General features: G+C 39.2%; 1 protein-coding gene across 5 annotated transcripts in view; it reads left to right on the forward strand.

Annotated features, from left to right (window-relative positions):
* GIGYF2 (GRB10 interacting GYF protein 2) overlaps positions 1–20,198 on the forward strand; it is a 131,643-nt gene that overhangs the window by 38,673 nt on the left and 72,772 nt on the right. For 4 of the 5 annotated variants that reach the window (XM_047773778.1, XM_047773782.1, XM_047773780.1 and 1 more), the window contains 3 exons: positions 10,864–10,975; positions 17,076–17,187; positions 17,996–18,036. In XM_047773778.1, coding sequence (XP_047629734.1) covers positions 10,864–10,975; positions 17,076–17,187; positions 17,996–18,036 — 265 coding nt within the window. The remainder of the gene's footprint in view (positions 1–10,863; positions 10,976–17,075; positions 17,188–17,995; positions 18,037–20,198) is intronic. The other variant, XM_047773783.1, reaches the window with a different exon arrangement.

Consider the following 20,198-nt stretch of genomic DNA (forward strand, 5'->3'; position numbering starts at 1 on the left):
CAGTTTTTTTTTTTTTTTAAGTTTTGTTTTGTTTTGCCATTTCTTGAGCCGCTCCCTCGGCATATGGAGGTTCCCAGGCTAGGGGTCTAATCAGAGCTATAGCTGCCAGCCTACGCCAGAGCCACAGCAACGCGGGATCCAAGCCCCGTCTGCGACCTATACCACAGCTCACGGCAACGCCGGGTCGTTAACCCACTGAGCAAGGGCAGGGACCGAACCCGCAAGCTCATGGTTCCTAGTTGGATTCGTTAACCACTGCGCCACGACGGGAACTCCTCACCAGTTTTTTTAATGACATTGTGAAAAAGAGTTTGGGGCTGGAAAGTAGCAGATTTTGTGTTTGTCCTTTTATAGTGTACTGTGTCAATAGACAAATAATAAGAGTTTCTGATTTCAAGGAACTGTGGTGATTGTGTTAAAATGGAGAAATAAGAGCTTTGTTGGAATGTTGGAATGCCACTCTTTTTTTAACTCAATGAATTTTATTGCATTTATAGTTGTTCAGTGATTGTCACAACCCAGTTTTAGAGCATTTCCATCCCAAACCCCCTGTCCATCCCCCTCACCCCCCCAACCTGTCTCCTTTGGAAACCATAAGCTTTTCAAAGTCTGTGAGTCAGTATTTGTTCTGCAAAGTTCATTGTATCTTTTTTTTTTGATTCCACATATAAGTGATAGCATATGACATTGGTGTCTCTCTGTCTGACTAACTTCACTTAGCATAATAATTTCTAGGTCCATCCATGTTTCTGCAAATGCCATTCTTTCTTTTTTATTTTTTAATTTATTTTTACGTGTATTAAACACTACTTTTTATATTTATGTATTTATTTAAATTTGCCTCTTTTTGGGGGGGGGGCACACCTGAGGCATATGGAGGTTCCCAGGCTAGGGCTCAAATTGGAGCTGTAGCTGCCGGCCTACACCACAGCCACAGCAACGCAAGATCCAAGCCGCATCTATAAACTACGCCACAGCTCACAGCAACGCCAAATCCTTAAGCCACTCATCAAGGCCAGGGATTGAACCCACAACCTCATGTTTCCTAGTTGGATTCGTTTCCACTGAGCCATGGTGGGAACTCCTTTTTTTTTTTTTTTTAATAATTTTTACAGTGTTCTGTCAATTTTCTACTGAACAGCAAAGTGACCCAGTCACACACGTATATACATTTTTTTTCTCACATTATCCTCCATTGTGCTACATCATAAGTGACTAGATATAGTTCCTAGTGGTATACAGCCAGATCTCATTGCTGATCCACTCCAAAGGCAATAGTTTCCATCTATTAATCCCAGATTCCCAGTCCATCCTACTCCCTCCCGATCCACCTCCCCCTCGGCAACCACAAGTCTTTTCTCCAAGTCCATGATTTTCTTTTCTGTAGAAAGTTTCATTTGTGTCATATATTAAATTCCAGATATAAGTGATATGGTATTTGTCTTTCCATTTCTGACTTACTTCACTTAGTGTGAGAGTCTCTAGTTGCATCCATGTTGCTGCAAATGGCATTAGTTTGTTCTTTTTTATGGCTGAGTATATCACATCTTAATCCATTTATCTTTTGATGGACATTTTTAGGTTGCTTCCATGTCTTGGCTATTGTGAATAGTGCTACAGTGAACATATGGGTGCATGTGTCTTTTTCAAGGAAAGTTTTGTTTGGATATATGCCCAAGAGTGGCATTGCAGGGTTCATCTGGTAGTTCTATGTTTAGTTTTCTGAGGTACCTCCATTTTGTTTTCCATAGTGGTCATACCAATTTATATTCCCACCAACAGTGTAGGAGGGTTCCCTTTTCTCCATACCCTCTCCAGCATTTCTTTCCTTTTTACGGCTGCGTAATATTCCATTGTGTATATGGACCACATCTTCTTTATCCTCTCCTCTGTCAGTGGACATTTAGGTTGCTTCCATGTCTTAGCTATTATATCTAGTGTCAAAATGAACATTGGAATACATGTATCTTTTCGAGTCATGGTTTTCTCTGGATGGATGCCCAGGAGTGGGATTGCTGGATCAAATATTTTAGTTTTTTGAGGAATCTCCATACTGTTTTCTATAGTGGTTGCACCAATTAACATTAACCGCTGAGCAATGAAGGGACCCCCCCCCCCCTTTTTTTTTATATTAATCTTGGTGATTTTCAGCACCATACTTTTTTTTTTTTTTGTCTTTTTAGGTTCGCACCTGCTGCACATGAAAGTTCCTAGGATAGGGGTCCAATCGGAGCTGCAGCCACCCAGCCTACACCATAGCCATAGCAATGTGAAATCTGAGCTCCGTCTGCAACCTATACCACAACTCACAGCAACACTAGATCCTTAACCCACTGAGCAAGGCCAGGGATTGAACTCATATCCTCATGGACACTAGTTCAATTTGTTACCGCTGTGCCATGATAGAGCTCCAGCATCAAACTTTGATAAGCAAATTTGTTTTGTTTATGGTTTTTCCTAAATCAGGTTAGTTTCATCTTTACTCATGAAACCCAGTATCATCTAAGGTCATCAGCAGATATTTTCATTGACCGAAAGGTGTTACTGCTGTAAAGGGTACACAGGAAATGAAGGCTTCTGTCTCCAGTGATTGCTGAAAACTTCCTTTTCAAAACTTCCTTTTCAAAAATTCCTTTTCAAAACTAAAATTTCCTTTAAAAAAAATTTACATCTGGTTATATTTTGGTTTAATTTTCCTCAAAAATAGTTTTATTACGAAGTCTTTCAAATGATGTATAGAGAATATTTTGATAAATACCGGGATATTTTCAGTTCAGGTGTGTCAAATCTTAAAATTACGCTATATATACATCTTTCTGTTTGGTTTAAGAAATAGAACTTCTCATACATTTGAGACTGCCTGGGGTGTACCCCTTCCTTCATTCCCAGAGATGACTATGCAGTGGATTACTTTTGCCTTCAGTGTTTTAATATTTTCATTTCATATTACTATATCCATATGCAAATGGGTTATAAACTTTTTGTTGAAGATAGCGTACTGTAGGTTATATTCTCCAGCTTGCTTTTTTCTTTCAGTAATGGTGTTTAGATTTATCTGTATTCATACATATATCAAGAGTTTGTTCATCTCTGCTGTATAGTATTTTATATGTGAGAAAATCCAGTTTTTCCAATATCCTCCAGTTGGATATTTAGTTTGTTTTCATTTTTTGCTGTTACTAACAATGCTAAGTAAGCATTCTTAGAACATGTTGAAAAAGTGGAGTGACTGAAGTTGGCTCTTTTTTTTTTTTTTTTAACACAATGCTGCATTTATTTACAGTATTATGAGATATTTACGGTTAGATTTTTTAAAAATCTTTTTTAAATGATTTTTATTTTTTCCATTATAGTTGGTTTAAAACACTTTTTTTTTTTTGGCCCTTTTAGGGCACACCCATGGCACATGGAGGTTCTAGGCTATGGGTCCTATAACGTGTTGAAAAAGTGGAATGACTGAGTTGGCTGTTTGTTTTTTTAAACTTTGTAAACTTTACTAGGTATTGCAACTTTAGTATCTATAGGCATGTGCATTCTCACTGGCAGCGGCAGCGTATGAGAGGTCTTATTTTTATGCAGTCTTCCAGGTCTGGATTTTAAAACTTTGGCTGAAATGATGGCTGTTTATAGTTGTTTTTAATTTGTGTTTCATATGTTACTAGTAAGGTTCAGCATCTCTTCGTATGTTTATGGGACTTTATGGTTTTTGATTGTCCTTTGTCCATTGTTCTATTGGATTGTTTTTTTGTGTTGATTTTACTATTATATATTCTTTAAAATCAGTAAAATAGTACTGTTATTATTATCATCATTTTGCTGTAAAAGGCACTCATATTCACTGTAGAAAATACAGAAGCATACGAAGAGGAAAATTTTACCTGTAAACTCACCATGTAGAGATAATTACTTGTTAACATTTAGTATGTTAAGCAATCTATTTTCTTTGTATATCTTTTTTTTTTTTGTCTTTTTGCTGTTTCTTTGGGCCACTCCCGTGGCACATGGAGGTTCCCAGGCTACAATCGGAGCTGTAGCCACTGGCCTATGCCAGAGCCACAGCAACGTGGGATCCAAGCCGCGTCTGCGACCTACACCACAGCTCACGGCCGGATCCTTAACCCACTGAGCAAGGTCAGGGGCCGAACCCACAACCTCATGGTTCCTAGTCGGATCCGTTAACCACTGCGCCAGGACGGGAACTCCTCTTTGCATATCTTTAGTTGATAAAATGTACCAATACAGACTGAATCCAACAGCATACTCAAAGGATTATACACCATGGCCAACTGGGGCTTATCCCCAGAATGCAAGGGTGGTGCAGCATAACATCAGTGTAACATACCACATTAATAGAATGACAAAAAAAAAAAACCCTACACTTAATCATCTTATTTGTCACAGAAAAAGTGTTTGGCAAAATTCAGCACCCTTTTATGATAAACCACTTAGTGAACTAGGACTAGAAAGCAATTTTATAATTATGGGCATTTATGAAAAACCCACAGCCAGTGTCATACTCAGTGATGAAAGACTGAAAACTGGATTTCTTGCTGTGGTGCAGTGGGTTAAGGACTCAGGTCTCTGCATCTTGAGTTGCTGTGGAGGCGTGGGTTTGATCCCCACTCTGGCACAGTGGGTTAAGGATCTTGTGTTGGCTGTAGCTGTGGCATAGGTTGCAACTGTGGCCTGGATTCAGTCCCTGGCCTAGGAATTTCCACATGCTGCAGGTGTGGCCAAAAAAAAAAAAAAAAAAAAGACTGAAAGCTTTTCCCCTGAGATCAGGAGTAAGACAAAGATGCCGGCTTTCACTACTGATACTATACTGAAAATTTTAGCCAAAGCAGTTAGGTGACAAAAAGAAATAAGGGTCAAGGAGTTGCCGTCGTGGCGCAGCGGTTAATGAATCCGACTAGGAACCATGAGGTTGCGGGTTCGATCCCTGCCCCTGCTCAGTGGGTTAATGATCCGGCGTTGCCGTGAGCTGTGGTGTAGGTCGCAGACTCGGCTCGGATACCGTGTTGCTGTGGCTCTGGCGTAGGCTGGTGGCTACAGCTCCGATTCGACCCCTAGCCTGGGAACCTCCATGTGCCACGGGAGTGGCCCAAAGAAACAGAAAAAAGACAAAAAAAAAAAAAGAAATAAGGGTCAAAACTGTAAGTGAAGAAGTAAACTTATCTCAGTTTGCAGATGATATGATCCTACCTATGGAAAATCCTAAAAAAATCAACGGAATTAACTATTAGCACCAATAAATTAATACAGCACAGTTGTGCAGAATCAACAAAGAAAAATCAGTTATATTTTTATATACTAGCAATGGACAATTTGCAGAGGAAATTAAAATTTCATTAGTATCAACAAAATACTTAGAAATAAATTTAAGGAGGTATAAAACTTTTACAATCAAAAGTATAAAACACTATTGAAAGCAATTAAAGAAGACCTAAATAAGCGGAAAGCATCCCCATTTATTAAGCCTTCAAAGACAATATTGTTACTCTGTCCACACTCTCAGTACAGTCCCCATCAAAATCCCTGTGACTTTTTGGGTAGAAATTGATGAGCTGATCCTAAAATGCATATGGAATTGCAAGAGACCCTGAGTAGGGCTCTTTTGAAAAAGAAGAACAAAGCTGGACTACCTATACTTCCCAGTTTCAGAACTTAACTGCAGAACTATAGTAATCAAAACTGTGGCTTAAAGATAGACATATTCATGAGCCAATTAGAATCAAAAGTTCAGAAATAAAACCAAATCACTCCATACAGCTGAATTGCTTTAAAGAAACTTTGAAGGAGGATATTTCTTTTGTTTCACTTTTGCCATATCTATAGCATTTTACCATTATTTTTGCCATATATATGCATTTTTTAGGACCATACCCACAGCATAGGGAAGTTCCCAGGCTAGGGCTCAAATTGGAGCTATAGCTGCCAGGTACACCATAGCCACAGCAACTGGGGATCTGAGCCTCATCTATTATCTACACCACAGCTCACAGCACTGCTGGATCCTTAACCCACTGAGCAGGGTCAAGGATCGAACCCACATCCTCGTGGATACTAGTCTGGTTTGTTTCTGCTGCGCCACAACAGGAACTCTGTTTTTGCCATATTTTTATTCATTAATTTTGAATAAGCAATAAATCATAGAGTTTAAATGTAAAAATTTACAGAACAGTATATAATAGAAAATCTCTCCCTTATCCTTTCCCCAGCCAGCTGTCTCCTTTTCTGAAAGGCAGTCAGTGTTAGCAGCTTCTTTGGTATTTTTCCAAGTAAATATTAAATATGTTTCCCTCTTTTTGTACAGGTGATGGTGTTTATTAAGCATTGTTCTATTTTTAAAATTTCTATTGAAAAAAATGCCGTTCTCTTGTTTTAGTTTGCATTGCTTATTTCCCCAGTGCAGAGCTTCTCAACTCTTTGCATTTGTATTTCTTTTAATTTTTTGTTCTTTGCCAATTTTTCTTTTGGATAGTAATATTTTTCTTGAGCCAGCCTTAACCCTAGCCTATGAAATTTCCTAAATTTCTAAATTGCATTTAATTTCCTTTATGATTTTTTAATACAGAAGCTAATTTTTGTATACTTCACTAGTTTGTCTTTCTGTGCTTATTTCTTCTGTTTATGAAATGTCTAATAATTTATTTTTATTTTTCCTTAAGTGATTTCATGGATTTTTTTTTTTTAGAGACTACATGGGCCAGAAAAGTTTTCTAGTAAGTAGGGAGGAGGACTTGCTACTACTTACCAAAACGTGATAGGTTTTTAATAAATAAAAATAAATGAGTAATTGAATCACTAAGAAGTTAGTGTTAACTAAAGGCTCCAGAAATCATTTAAAAAACCAAACATTATTCAACAAATGCTGCTGGGAACTGTTGATTAAAAATTTGAAAAGGAATTAAATTCGGTGTATACTACTACACACCAAAATGAGTTCCAGAATGACTGAACTAACTCTTCATTTTGTTTTCATACTGTTATTTCTATCAGGGAGATAATTCTAATAACCTAAGATAGCTTCACGCTGCATATCTTAATTTCCAAAAGTTACCTGAAAGGGATATTCTATCTTTAAAGTGCAAGTTAATTTTCTGCTGGTGCATGGTCCTCTACCCCCTACAAATACTCGTGTGTGTGTGTGTGTGTGTGTGTGTACACACATATGTATATATATAAAATATAAGTAGGTAAAAGATTTGCTTAGAACAAAATTAATGCTCACATAAGATATCCCCGTTGCTCTTTGGTTTGGCATTTCCCTTGTATATCTATCTTAGTTTGAAATGCATGACTATGCATTACACCTATGATTTCGGTAGCTGCTACCAGGTTGTATTTTATTTATTTGAATCAAAGAAAGCCACTTCATTTAAGCATTTTTGAGTAGGTAATACATGTATCTGTATTCAGAATTCACCAAGCGCGTATAGTGAAAAGCAAGTCTTTGAGTCACCTAAACTCTCCCTGCCCATTATTCTTCCTCAGGAGTAACCACTTTTGCCATTTTCTTGTGTGCTCTTCACAGGGTATTCAGTACATCTGTACTATGTATCTGTCCTTTTGAAGACGCATACACATAAGGGGTAGCATGCTATCTATGCACACGGTTCTACACTTCACTACTTTCACACAGGCGTCTATTTGGGAGATAGCGGCAAATACTTACTTAGCTTTTAATATGCATCATAACGTTGTTTTAAATACTTATTGCTTAATGTGTTAAGTGCTTGCAGCAACCCATGAAGTGCATTTCTCTTCACATTGTGTAGATGAGGAAGATGAGGCACAGAGAATTGGAGTAAAGGAGCTAAAATTCACTCTAACGCAACCTAGCCCCTTCATGCTCTTAACTCCAGTTATGCGTTATGTCTTTGTATATTAGGCTGGCTATGAAATTGTAGTTTTCAGAATCAGGAGTGGTTGAATGTTAGCAATTTTATATGGTTCAACTTAATCATAGAGTTGCTGCATTTATCCAAACAACTACATAGAAGTCCCTGTGTAGGTGACTATGGTTTTTTTGTTTTGTTTTGTTTTAATTTTTATGGCTGCACCCACAGCATATGGAAGTTCCTGGGCTGGGGATTGAATCTGAGCCGCAGCTGTGGCAATGCTGGATCCTTTAACCCACTGTGATGGACTGGGGATCGAACCTGTGTCCTCTGCAGTGACCCAAGCCTCTTTAGTCAGGTGCTTAACCGACTGCACCACAGTGGGAACTCTGACCATGGTTTTTACTTTTTTAGTTTTTTCTTGGTCTTTTTTGTCTTTTCAGGCCACACCTGTGGCATATGGAGGTCCCCAGGCTAGAGAGCGAATCGGAGCTATAGCTGCCGGCCTACACCACAGCCACAGCAACGCCAGAGCCCAGCCGCATCTTTGACCTACACCACAGCTCACGGTAACGCCGGATCCTTAACCCACTGATCGAGGCCAGGGATCGAATCCGAAAGAAACCTCATGGTTCCTAGTCAGATTCGTTTCCGCTGCGCCATGATGGGAACTCCTCTGACCATGGTTTTTGAATTAGCTCCTTTCGATACTTAGCTCATTTCCATTTTTGCTTTTACAAACAGTATTGGAGTTGAGGTCTTTCAGCTTATATTTGTTTTTCACATGTGTAAGAAGAGGAACTGTGTCAAAGTACTTATATGTACTTTGAGAAACTGCCTTCTAGAAATTACACCAGTTTGCACTTGCAGCTGCAATGCGTGAGGATGAACCAAAGCATGAGAGTTTCCCCGAACTCTGCAGGTGGGAGCCTTTGAGTGTCACACGGGGAACACTCTGGTCATGAGGTATTCAGCTGTGTCAGATCCTGGCGTACATAAGGCCGCTAGCTCTGACCTCCGTTTTTCCAGTATTGGACTTTATTAATCTAAATTTTAGGACTTCATAGTCTTCACTTAATTGTGTTCCCAGAGGCATTATTCAGTAACTGCACTGGCTACCTTGTGCTAAAAGGTAAGTTAACATACTTGATTCAGCCAGCTTTTTTTTTTTAAATTAAGTTTTATTAAAATATGGTTTGAAATAGTGTTAATCAAGCTTGGTATCTTCATTATCATTTACATCTTTTGCCTTCAGTTTTGAAGTTACTTGACTATATGATTATATACTTGCAAAACTCAAAGGAAAAGAACTTATTTACATTGATAAGTTTCTAAAATTTACCTGAATAGATTGCATTGAATGCAATTCCGAAAAGGACAGGTAATAGGTAATGAGGAAAAAATGATCCATGTATTAAAACAAGAAATTCAGTAATGAAAGAAGTTTTAAAACAAACCAATTGCGTGTTGATTTTTTCGCAAGAGGTGTAGACACGGAGCTCCCATCCTGGCTCAGTGGTAATGAACCTGACTAGTATCCATGAGGATGTGGGTTTGATCCCTGGCCTCATTTAGTGAGTTAAGGATCTGCATTGCTGTGTGCTGTGGTGTAGGTCACAGACCTGGCTCGGTTACCACATTTCTGTGGCTGTGGCGTAGGCTGGCAGCTGCAGCTCTGATTCAACTGCTAGTCTGGGAACTTCCATATGCTGTGGGTGTGGCCTTAAAAAGAGATCACATTTCAGTTGATTTTGATTCAAAATAGCAAATTAGGACTTAACAGTGGAGAACAATTTGGACTAAAATATTAGTTGAATTGCAGGATTCTGTTTCAGCCCAACTTTTTAAGTCTCACTTCTTATCCCTCTTGCCTGGAGGGTCCTGGGCTATAGCCATGCTGAAATGGGATTTTCCACACTGAACCACACTTCTTCACTTTTGCATAGATGTTTATTAGGTTCTAAGTGTATAGAAAATATTCTGTTAAGGCTATATTCCATCATTTTCTGAGTTTAAAACTCTCTTATAGGAGTTCCCTGGTGGCTCAGTGGGTTAAGGATCCAGCACTGTCATTGCTGTGGCTTGGGTTGCTGCCTTGGTACACGCTCAATCCCTGACCCCAGAACTTCTACAGCCAAAACAAAAAAGAAACAAGAAAACTCTCTCATCAAATTCCCCTTCAAATGCCTGGTATTTTGATATTTTATAGGCCATTTTTCAAGATTTTTAAAATTGCTTCTTGCTTTACCTTTTCCTAGGCTCTGTGTATTCCATTTATCTGGAAGTATCAACTAAACGTATTTTTGGCTCCCAGGCCGCTTGATTTCCTGTTTCCCTCTTTATGTTTGAAGGAGACCCACTCACTACTGTTCTTGTTGTACTTGACCCTTTTCCAGATTGGCTGTGGGTGCAAATGCAGGCTAATGATCTAGCGATTGCGATTTTATTTTTTTAAGCATTCCCTTTCCATCCATTAAGGTGGCTTGATCTTCGGTAGATTCTTCTTTTGCCTTTCCCCATTCACCCCGATACCTGTCATTTTATTAAATACTAGTTGGAGTTGCTAATTCACGTTGGTGAGCAGAATGAGGCAAAATAATTGTTTTTCTCATTATTATGCTACTCTTGATTCAGACTTTGTTACTCCCTCTCATTTCCACCTTTCAGTAATTTGAAGGGCCCTTCAAACCAAATCTCTTTTACTAAGTATTTTCTATATATTATGATTTAGATTTGCCCTTTCTAGCTCCAGATATATGTAGTGTTTAGAGTTTGTTTAATATTTCCTCGCAGAACGTAATATAGTGTAAGGCGTTTGTTGTTATTTTTTTTTTGACCTGAAATGTAATATGAAATTTTCAGCTAAAACCAGGTTGTGGAGCATCTTGGTGCATCACGTAGTGATGGTTTCCCATTGCCAGTAGGAACGGGGTGTCATGTTACAGACGCGTTGGGAGATGGTGCGAGCAACGTGCACTTTTATCTGTTTTATCCATTTTTTCTTTCTTTTCTTTTTTGGCAGAGAAACTTTTCCATGTCTGTAAATAGTGCTGCTGTCCTGCGATTGACAGGACGAGGAGGAGGAGGAACAGTGGTGGGGGCTCCTAGAGGTCGAAGTTCTTCAAGAGGGCGAGGTGAGCTTCCATGTGAAAAAAGCGTAATGGAGGAGGTGGAGAAAGAGGATAGGGAAATCACTTTAAAAATATTTTGGTACTTTGATTTTTAAAAATCTGCTCTTTCGGGAGTTCCTGTCGTGGCTTAGTGATTAACGAATCTGACTAGGAACCATGAGGTTGCAGGTTCGATCCCTGGCCTCACTCAGTGGGTTAAGGATCTGGCGTTGCCGTGAGCTGTGGCGTAGGCCAGGCTACAGCTTCCATTAGACCCCTAGCCTGGGAACCTCCATATGCTGCGGGTGCGGTCCTAGAAAAGACAAAAAAAGACCAAAAAAAAAGAACCCCCAAAAAACCCCATCAGCAAAACAACTGCTCTTTCACATTAACTGCATAATAATGTCCTCAACATTTATTTTCTGAACCATTTGTCAGTGCCGCTCCACAATCCCAGACTTGGAGTGGAGGAGGGTAATTCTGGTTTCGAGATCAAAGTGTGAGTGATTCTAGGTGCTCTCATTAACTTTGGCACAGATGCAGTCTCTTATTCCTCATCACCAGAAATCCAGCGCTCCCTCAGGTGCCTTGAGCAGCCCCCAGGTTCCTTCAGGCCTGTATGACACAGGGTCTCTGTAAAAGGCCACGAGCCAGGAGTGGCCCCAGCCAGAGGGGCTTTTGTAAAAGCTGTCTCACCGGTACTAGGTCTTTTTTAAGATGTAGAACAACAGCAAAAGATGATGCTTTTGTATTTTGTGGATTTGTGTCTTAGAAGAATTTTTGTTAAAAGAAGAAGAATTCTAATTTTGATATTGCCTGTTCTCTGATATCTGCTCCCTATTTGGAATTTGTTGCTTTTCTATACTTAAGGGCAATCTTGATGTTTGTAGTATTTTACCTCCAAGTTGGTTAAATCATAGTAGAAGTCTAAATAGACCTTGTAATTTAAGAGGTTTTTTAAAAATGGAAGGATTGCGTGTCTGTAAAGACAGAGGCCATTGTCTCCACACATTGCACCACCCAGGTGTGGAGTATCTGAATTCTTTTTTCTTCAAGTTGTTTGTGCCTTATGAGTAGAATAATTTACACCCACCCTGTAGCTTAGAGAGGTCGTGTTAAACTGTCCCCTTCCAGTGAGAGGTTGCTTTGAGGAGTCCGTCGGAACGTGGGAGTGCGCACGTTGTGGATGATGAAGAGGCTGATGAAACTCCGCTTGTAGGCCAGGCACTGTCAGCCGCCTTGGGCGCCTTCTGCATTTGTCAGTCTCTAGAACGGTAGTTTGACCCTAGGAGCTGTTGGAATCATCTGTAAAACTCACAAGAAATACCTTCGCAGCAGGATACTGGGTGGTGAGATTTAAACGAGCGTGTTTCAGCAGGTTCACAGGCCGTTTAGGTTCCCACGTGTGATTAGGTTCCGTTGGTCTAGAATTCATCTGAGATGTGTGCTTCTTGATGGTGCGATGGTGGTGTTTTGGGGATGGCCCTGGCCTGCTGCTTGGGTGATTCCTGTGTTTTCTTGCGCTGGGCTGGCAGCGAGATGAGGTTACCCTCAGGCAGCTTTGCCTCTAGTGCTTTTCAGGGGCAGTTCCTGAGAGATCTTATTAAGATCGTGTTAATGAAGAAGTGTAGCCCACAAGCAGCTGTCTTTTGTGCCTCAAGTGACCGCCAGTGTTGTATCTTGCAGATACCACCCAATCTCTCTAAATAGGCTTAAAAAAAAATTCCAGTTCTCTGGTGGCTCAGTGCGCTTAGTAGCCAGTGTTGTCACTGCCATGGCTCTGGTTACTGCAGTGGCACAGATTCAGTCCTTGGCCTAGGAACTTTTGCATGCTGCGGGCATGACCCCCCCCCCCAAAAAAAAAAAATCCTTATCAAGAAACTAATGAAGGGTTGCTAAATTTCTCCTGCCTTCTGTCTTTTTAGAGGTGTATAGGGTTTATCACATAGGATAGAACTATTACACTAAGAATTTATATGGGGTGTGTGTAAAAGATAGATGCTGTGATGAAAGCAGTGACTTAATAAACGTTGATGTGCCTGAGTGATGTAAAACTAGTCAAATGAACCAGCTGACTTGGTGGAAAATACTGCTTCACACCACTGTCCCAACTGCAATTCTTTTTGATTGTTTTCTTCACTTATTACTTAATTTTACTTATATCACTTATTACTTAATTTTAACTTGTTGGTTAAATAAAGTGGTTAGTGTGGCTTTTTTTTTTCCTTCCCCATGAGCAGAGCTAACTTGATGATTATGTTGGCTGTTTTCAACTTGAGAAAACTTTGATGTGAAAATTGACTGACTTTCAGACTTCTAAATATCAAGAACTAGTAAATTTTTTTTTTTTTTGGTCTTTTTGTCTTTTTGTCATTTTAGGGCTGCACCCACAGCATGTGGAGGTTCCCAGGCTAGAGGTCTAATCAGAGCTGTAGCTGCCTGCCTACACCACAGCCACAGCAACGCCAGTTCCAAGTTGCATCTGTGACCTACACCACAGCTCGTGGTAACGCCAGATCCTTAACCCACTGAGCAAGGACAGGGATCAAATCCACAACCTCATGGTTCCTAGTCAGATTCGTTAACCACTGAGCCATGACAGGAACTCCCAAGAACTGGTAAAATTTAAATAAACAAATGAAGTAATACAAATTTGTCATCTGTTTTATCTAGTTAAGACATTTAACAATACACCATATCTATATAGCTGTCAGTCACTCTTCTTCATTATATAAAGTATATTTTAATCCCCCAAAGAATAAGGTGAAATCTCAGACAATAGGATAGTTTTTGTATGTGTGTGTGTGTATTTTTAGGGCCTCACTCGTGACATATGTAAGTTCCCAGGCTAGGGGTCGAATCAGAGCTGTAATTGCCGGTCTACACCACAGCCACAGCAATGCAGCATCTGAGCCTCGTCTGCGACCTACACCATAGCTCATAGCAACGCTGGATCCTTAACCCACTGAGCGAGGCCGGGGATGGAACCCGTGTCCTCATGGATACTAGTTGGGTTTGTTGCATCTGAGCCACAGTGGGAACTCCTAGGGTAGTCTTTTATTTATTTACTTACTATTTTTAAAAATTTATCTTTGTTTGTTTATTTTTGGCTTTTTAGGGCCGCACCTGCGGCATATGGGGATTCCCAGGCTAGGGGTCTAATTGGAGCAACATACACCTGCCGGCCTACACCACAGCCAGAGCAGCGCCAGATCCGAGCTGTGTCTGTGACATACACCACAGCTCTCGGCAATGCCGGCTTCTTAACCCACTGAGAGAGACCAGGGATTGAACCCGAAACCTCATGGTTCCAAGTTGGATTTGTTTCTGCTGTGCCACGACAGGTTGAAGTTTAGTTGATTTATAATGTTGGGTCAGTTTCTGGTGTACAGCAAAGTGAATTGGTTTTGTGTATACTTTTTCATATTCTTTTCCCTTATGGTTTATTACAGGATCTTAAATATAGTTCTCTGTGTTATACAGTAGAACGTTGTTTTTCATCCATTGTATGTGTAATAGTTTTCATCTGCTAATCCCAAACTCCCAACCCACCCCCTGCCACATCCCCTTCTCTTGGGTAACCACAAGTCTAATAGCATAGTCTTTTAAGTTTAGCTTTATGAAAGATTCACTATGTTGTATTTACTTGCTCCTCCTTATATGGGAGTGACATTTATGGATGATTATGGGCCTTGTGCTTTGAAGATTGTTCTTTACGTTTTACAGGCTGGAAAGCTGTAGAATCTGATTCTTTTTTTGTGCCCATTTATAAAGCTTTAGACTCATAAGGAGGACCAGTGCAATGCTCGAAGTAACTGGCAGAAAATGCTTTGTTCGTGGATTGCTTATTTTTCTGGCAGCTTGAAGGCTATTCTCATATTCATATGTTTCCAGATAGAACACTTTTTCAAGGTGCCGTGTACTTAATGGTTTTCTTGAGAACATTGTTCTCTAAAAAGACAGGGAACTTTTTTCTTTTACCCTAAAAACCGTCGTTGTAGGGGATTCATTCCAGTGTTATACAATAGTTTGTATTAACACGGTGTTAGGATCTTAAATAAAATGTGTGTATTTCCTACTGATAGAGGTATGGAAACTGGGAATTGACTTTAAGTTGATTCAACTGGAAGGTAACTTTATTGCATTTCAACCCTAGTCCTCACTTGCATTTCACAGGTGAAGAAATTGATACTTGGACTAGTTAAGAGAGTACACATTGTTCCTCAGATAAAATAAAATTCTGTCCATTATTTTTGTATTTCATAATAAGGTCAGAGAGAAGTACATTTGTATTCTAAGTCAATTCTTGATAAATTATAACTAAGAAGTAGAAATACTGCATGGATATTTGAAGTAATTATTTAATTCAGTTACATTTAGCTTTGGAATGTGTTCATGCTCTTATTCAAGATTCATTATCATTTGTCTTTGGGTGGTTTTATGCTGTTGGAGAAGTCGGTCTAGGGGTAATGGCTAAACTTCTAAGCATAAATACACCCCTGGTCTCCCCCCACCCTCCTCTCAGAAGGTTTTCTAACCTGTGCGTTGGATACAAATGGTGTGCATTGTTGGGAAATCCTCACGCTAGATGGAAAGTGTAAAGCTGAAAGTGCACACTGCCTTCTGCCCCCAGACGCGGCATTTATATCCTTACTTATCCTAACTCTGCAGCCATGTCATTATATGCACGGAATCTTTTTTTTTTAATTTATTGTTCTTTGGCATACTTTCATCACTCAATGGAATAATGTAGATTTAATGCCAGTACTTTATCTTCTGTAACTTCCTAGTGTTCTGCTGAATCATTTTATCAGAATTTATCTAGCCAATGCTTTATTTTTTTTTAAATTGCAACATCTTCATATGTATATGTATTTGCATATTTGTGTGAGTACTTCTGTTAGGTTAAGTTCTAGTTAGAATTGTGGAGTCAGATTTTGATAATTGTAACCAAATTGCCTTCGTTAATGGCCAGTTTACCCTTGAACCACTGGAGCTTCTAAATCCTACATCCACACGTTCTTACCAGACCAGTGGTTTGAATTTAGTGCTGCTTGATATTTTTCTTTCAGCTTTGAGCACATGGGAAAGAATGCCTTTGGTTGCTGTAGAATATCCTTTTAAGGAGTTAGTTCATAAAATTGGTAGGTTAGAGTTTATCCTATTAAATTATCTTTTCGGAGTTCCCATCGTGGCTCAGCAGAAATGAATCTGACTAGCATCCATGAGGACACAGGTTCTATCTCTGGCCTTACTCAGTGGGTTAAGGATCCAGCGTTTCTGTGAGCTGTGGTGTAGGTTGCAGATGTATGTGGCTTGGATCCCACATTGCTCTTGCTGTGGTGTAGGCTGGCAGCTGTAGCTCCAATTTGACCCCTGGCCTGGGAACTTCCGTATGCTATGAGTGAGGCCCTAAAAAGACAAAAAAAAAAAAAAAAAAAAACCAACCAAACAAAAAAAACCCACTTTTCTCTACAGTTAGAAAAATTAAACATTTGTTCTTGGCTTTTGTTCTTTATCTCTTCTCAGACTCTATATCTTCTATTTTTTTTTTATTATCTTCTATTTTTGTTGAAAATTCAGTAAAAGGTTTGATAGGTAGTGATGGTTTATTGGTCTTAGAATTTCACCATTGAAATTTTTAAGGAGTTTGGTATTGATACTATTTCTTTTTTTTTTTATTATGGCTGCACTCTCAGAATATGGAAGTTCTGGTGCTATGGATTGAATGTGACCCACAGCTACACTCTGTGTCATAGCTGCAGCAACGCTGCATCCTTTAACCCACTGCAACAGGCCAGGGATCCAACCATGCCCCTGCAGTGACCCAAGCCACTGAGGTTGGATTCTTAACCCACTGCACCACAGTGAGAACTCCTTCATACTATTTCTTGTTAAGAACAGGAACTGGGACTCTCACACAGTTTTCTAACTTAAATTTTTCATCTTGCTGTGGTCAAGCTACTTTGGTGCCACCATCGGTCTCCCTGATCCAGTGGGTCTGGATAAGGATTTAAATGTAGACATCCTACTTTGTGTGTAGACAGAAGTTCAGAGATCAGTCCTTGGTGTTGAACTTTGCCAAATTCTGACACCTGTCATTTTTTCTGTTTTCTTATTTCAGGTAGAGGCAGAGGTGAATGTGGTTTCTACCAAAGAAGCTTTGATGAAGTAGAGGGTGTGTTTGGTCGAGGAGGTGGCAGGGAAATGCATAGGTCGCAGAGCTGGGAGGAAAGGTAACTGCAGGATCCACATCTTTGTATAAAAAGCGTACTTCTTTTCTGCTTTCTGCAGAGGAGAAGACTCTTTGTACAGGTACAAGATTGCATTTAAAAAATGCTGTTAATTATTGAATATCAATTATGTTAGAAATGTTTAAATGATCTTTATTTAAAGGAAGAAGGATTCTAGGTAAATAGGTTAATATTTTAGTGCCAGGATGGATATTTAATAGTTATTTAGATTTGCTATTTGATTAGCACTCATTGGGAGGTATTTTCTTTTTATTGATTGTTGCTGTTAATCAAAGCATCTTCTCTGTGTTGCTTGTTATGAGCAAAGGCAGGTCTGTATATGCAAAGATTCCACTATAAAAATATGTAAAATAATGAAACAGCTTAACATCAGTGTGGTTTCTTATATAAGGGCCTGTCCAGGAAAAGGTATGCTGTATAACCATTAAGGTTAGGGTGATTTTGAAAATCTTTAATGATGTGTAAAAACACATTCTAAAAGCACTGTATAAGACTGTGTACAGTGGATACCTACAATAAAACATGTATCTAATCTAAAAAATAATTAAAAATAAATGAAAAATAATTAAAAGTCCTAGATCTTTAGAAGCTAGCTTGTGTAAGTGAGACGGTGGATATTTTTTCACCTTTGCACTTTTTTTTGTATTTTCCAGATGTTAGGCAATAACCATGTATTTGTTTTATAATTTGAAAAAGAAGTCCTATTAAAGAAAGATAGGAAAATGGGTGTCATGGATGAGAAATCTGTATTACTCTCAAGTCTTGTTTGAAACTTATTTTACCTTTTTAGGGGTGACAGACGTTTTGAAAAACCAGGACGAAAAGATGTAGGTAAGGCTTTTCAACTGTTTGAAGTATTTTTTATCTGTACTTCCATGGTATTTGTTCTTACAGAGGCTCACAGACAATACCTTTATTAAAAATTGACTCAATTTCCTGCATCTCTCCAGTAGATGGGGTTGTAGCATTGCTCACATTTAGAATTCCATGGTTATTTGAGGGCTTTATTGTGTGAAACCAGGGATGATGAATACAACCTTTAGAATTTACTTGATTTGACTTTTTAGGCCTCTGTGTTCTCTGCAAGACATATATATATATATATATATATATTTTTTTTTTTTGGCTTTTTAGGGCCGCACTTGCGGCATATGAAAGTTCCAGGCTAGGGGCTGAATTGGAGCTGTAGCTGCCAACCTACACAACAGCCACAGCAGCGCAGGATCCAAGCTGTGTCTGTGACCTATACCACAGCTCACAGCAACGCTGGATCCTTAACCCACTGAGCGAGGCCAGGGATTAAACCCATGTCCTCATGGATACTAGCTGGGTTCTTTACAGCTTGAGTCATGATGGGATCCCCGTGTGGTCTTTTTGATGTATAATCTTACTTTCTTTTTTAGGGCAATTTCCACATAGATTTATAAAAATATATTGTAGTGGTTTTTGCCAAATGCTTTTTGAGAAGATGTTCATTTCAGGTTATTAAATTAACTGTGCTAATGATTCTGAGCTTACCTTTTATAAGTAATCCAGTTTTGTTGAAAATAATTGTAGATTAAAAAAAATTTCTTTTATGTTTTGTCTTATTCTTTCCCCAAACAGTAGTACTTAACTAGTGTGTTGGGACACACTGACATATTGATCAATTGTGAGATGGCTTATGACATCAAATTATAGTAATTTGAGTATTGAAGTTTCTAGCATGACTTATTCTTTTTAAAAGTATCAATGATTCTTATTGTGTATTTGCTTCTTATGTGTAGAGAAATGGGTGGAATTAGAGACATGGGTAAGAATCGTGCATAACCCCTGTGAATACCCGTGGGAGAGTGTGGAGGAGGAAAAATGCTGGTGATATTCAAATTATAACTCTATTCAATAGGAATTGATTTCTCCACAGGGTGAGATAAGTTTTGGTGATCATCTTACAGTATGATTCTGTGAGAATGAAATGAAAAGATCATTTGAAAAAAAAAAAAAAAAAAGATCCAGATGATATTGAAAGGTTCAGCTTGGTGCTTTTTTTTTTTTTTTTTTGTCCTTTTGTCTTTTACTAGGGCCACTCCCACGGCACATGGAGGTTCCCAGCCAGGCTAGAGGTCGAATTGGAGCTGTAGCCTCTGGCCTACGCCAGAGCCACAGCAATACCAGATATGAGCTGTGTCTGCGACCTACACCACAGCTCATGGCAATGCTGGATCCTTAACCCACTGAGCGAGGCCAGGGATTGAACCCTCACCCTCATGTGTCCTAGTTGGATTCGTTAACCACTGAGCCACGACAGGAACTCCCAAAAGGTTCAGCTTGGTGCATTTTGGTGTGAAATACTTTGAAGGAGACAGCAATTTTTGGTTATCAGGCTGCTGCTGGCAGTTTTTGATATGGGTTTGTGCATATATAAAACTAGAGCATGTGATTTTTAGTATCTACTCATCTCCAGTTGGAACCGTCATGCTATCTGTCTTGGTTTCCTGAAGCACTTTTTAAGTTAGTTCTAACATGGGCTTTCTGATGTCATATGCAAGATGCCATCACTAAGTTCCCAAGTACAGTCAGGAGTTAGAGCTGCCATTCTCTCCTCCCAGTAAATTCTCCCCTCTTTCAGTGTGTACTCCATTCTCCTGAAAGGGGTTCTTTGTGTAATCCTTATCATGGAAGATGTGATTCTTTGAAGTGAAACAATCGTGGATAGTTCTTTCAGAAGCTTTAAAACCCCTAGACAAAGATTTTGATTGCATTTTTCAGTTATCTAGTAAAGAGCATTGGGATATCAACAGTTTTTTGGGGGGATGTGTGTATGTAGGAGAAGTCATATCTCATTTTCAGATCCCAAGTTTATGTATGAATGTAGATGAAGAGACTTGTCTGACTTGAGTGGAGAACATACTGCATCTGTAGAGAGACTTAGATCTAGACAGGTCTTGCTCGCGTCCATGTGGTATCATTAGGACAACTTCGCTGGACTTGGAATTGTGACCTATGTAAGTGAT

Source organism: Phacochoerus africanus, chromosome 3 (assembly GCF_016906955.1).
Source record: "Phacochoerus africanus isolate WHEZ1 chromosome 3, ROS_Pafr_v1, whole genome shotgun sequence".
Classification (NCBI taxonomy): domain Eukaryota; kingdom Metazoa; phylum Chordata; class Mammalia; order Artiodactyla; family Suidae; genus Phacochoerus; species Phacochoerus africanus.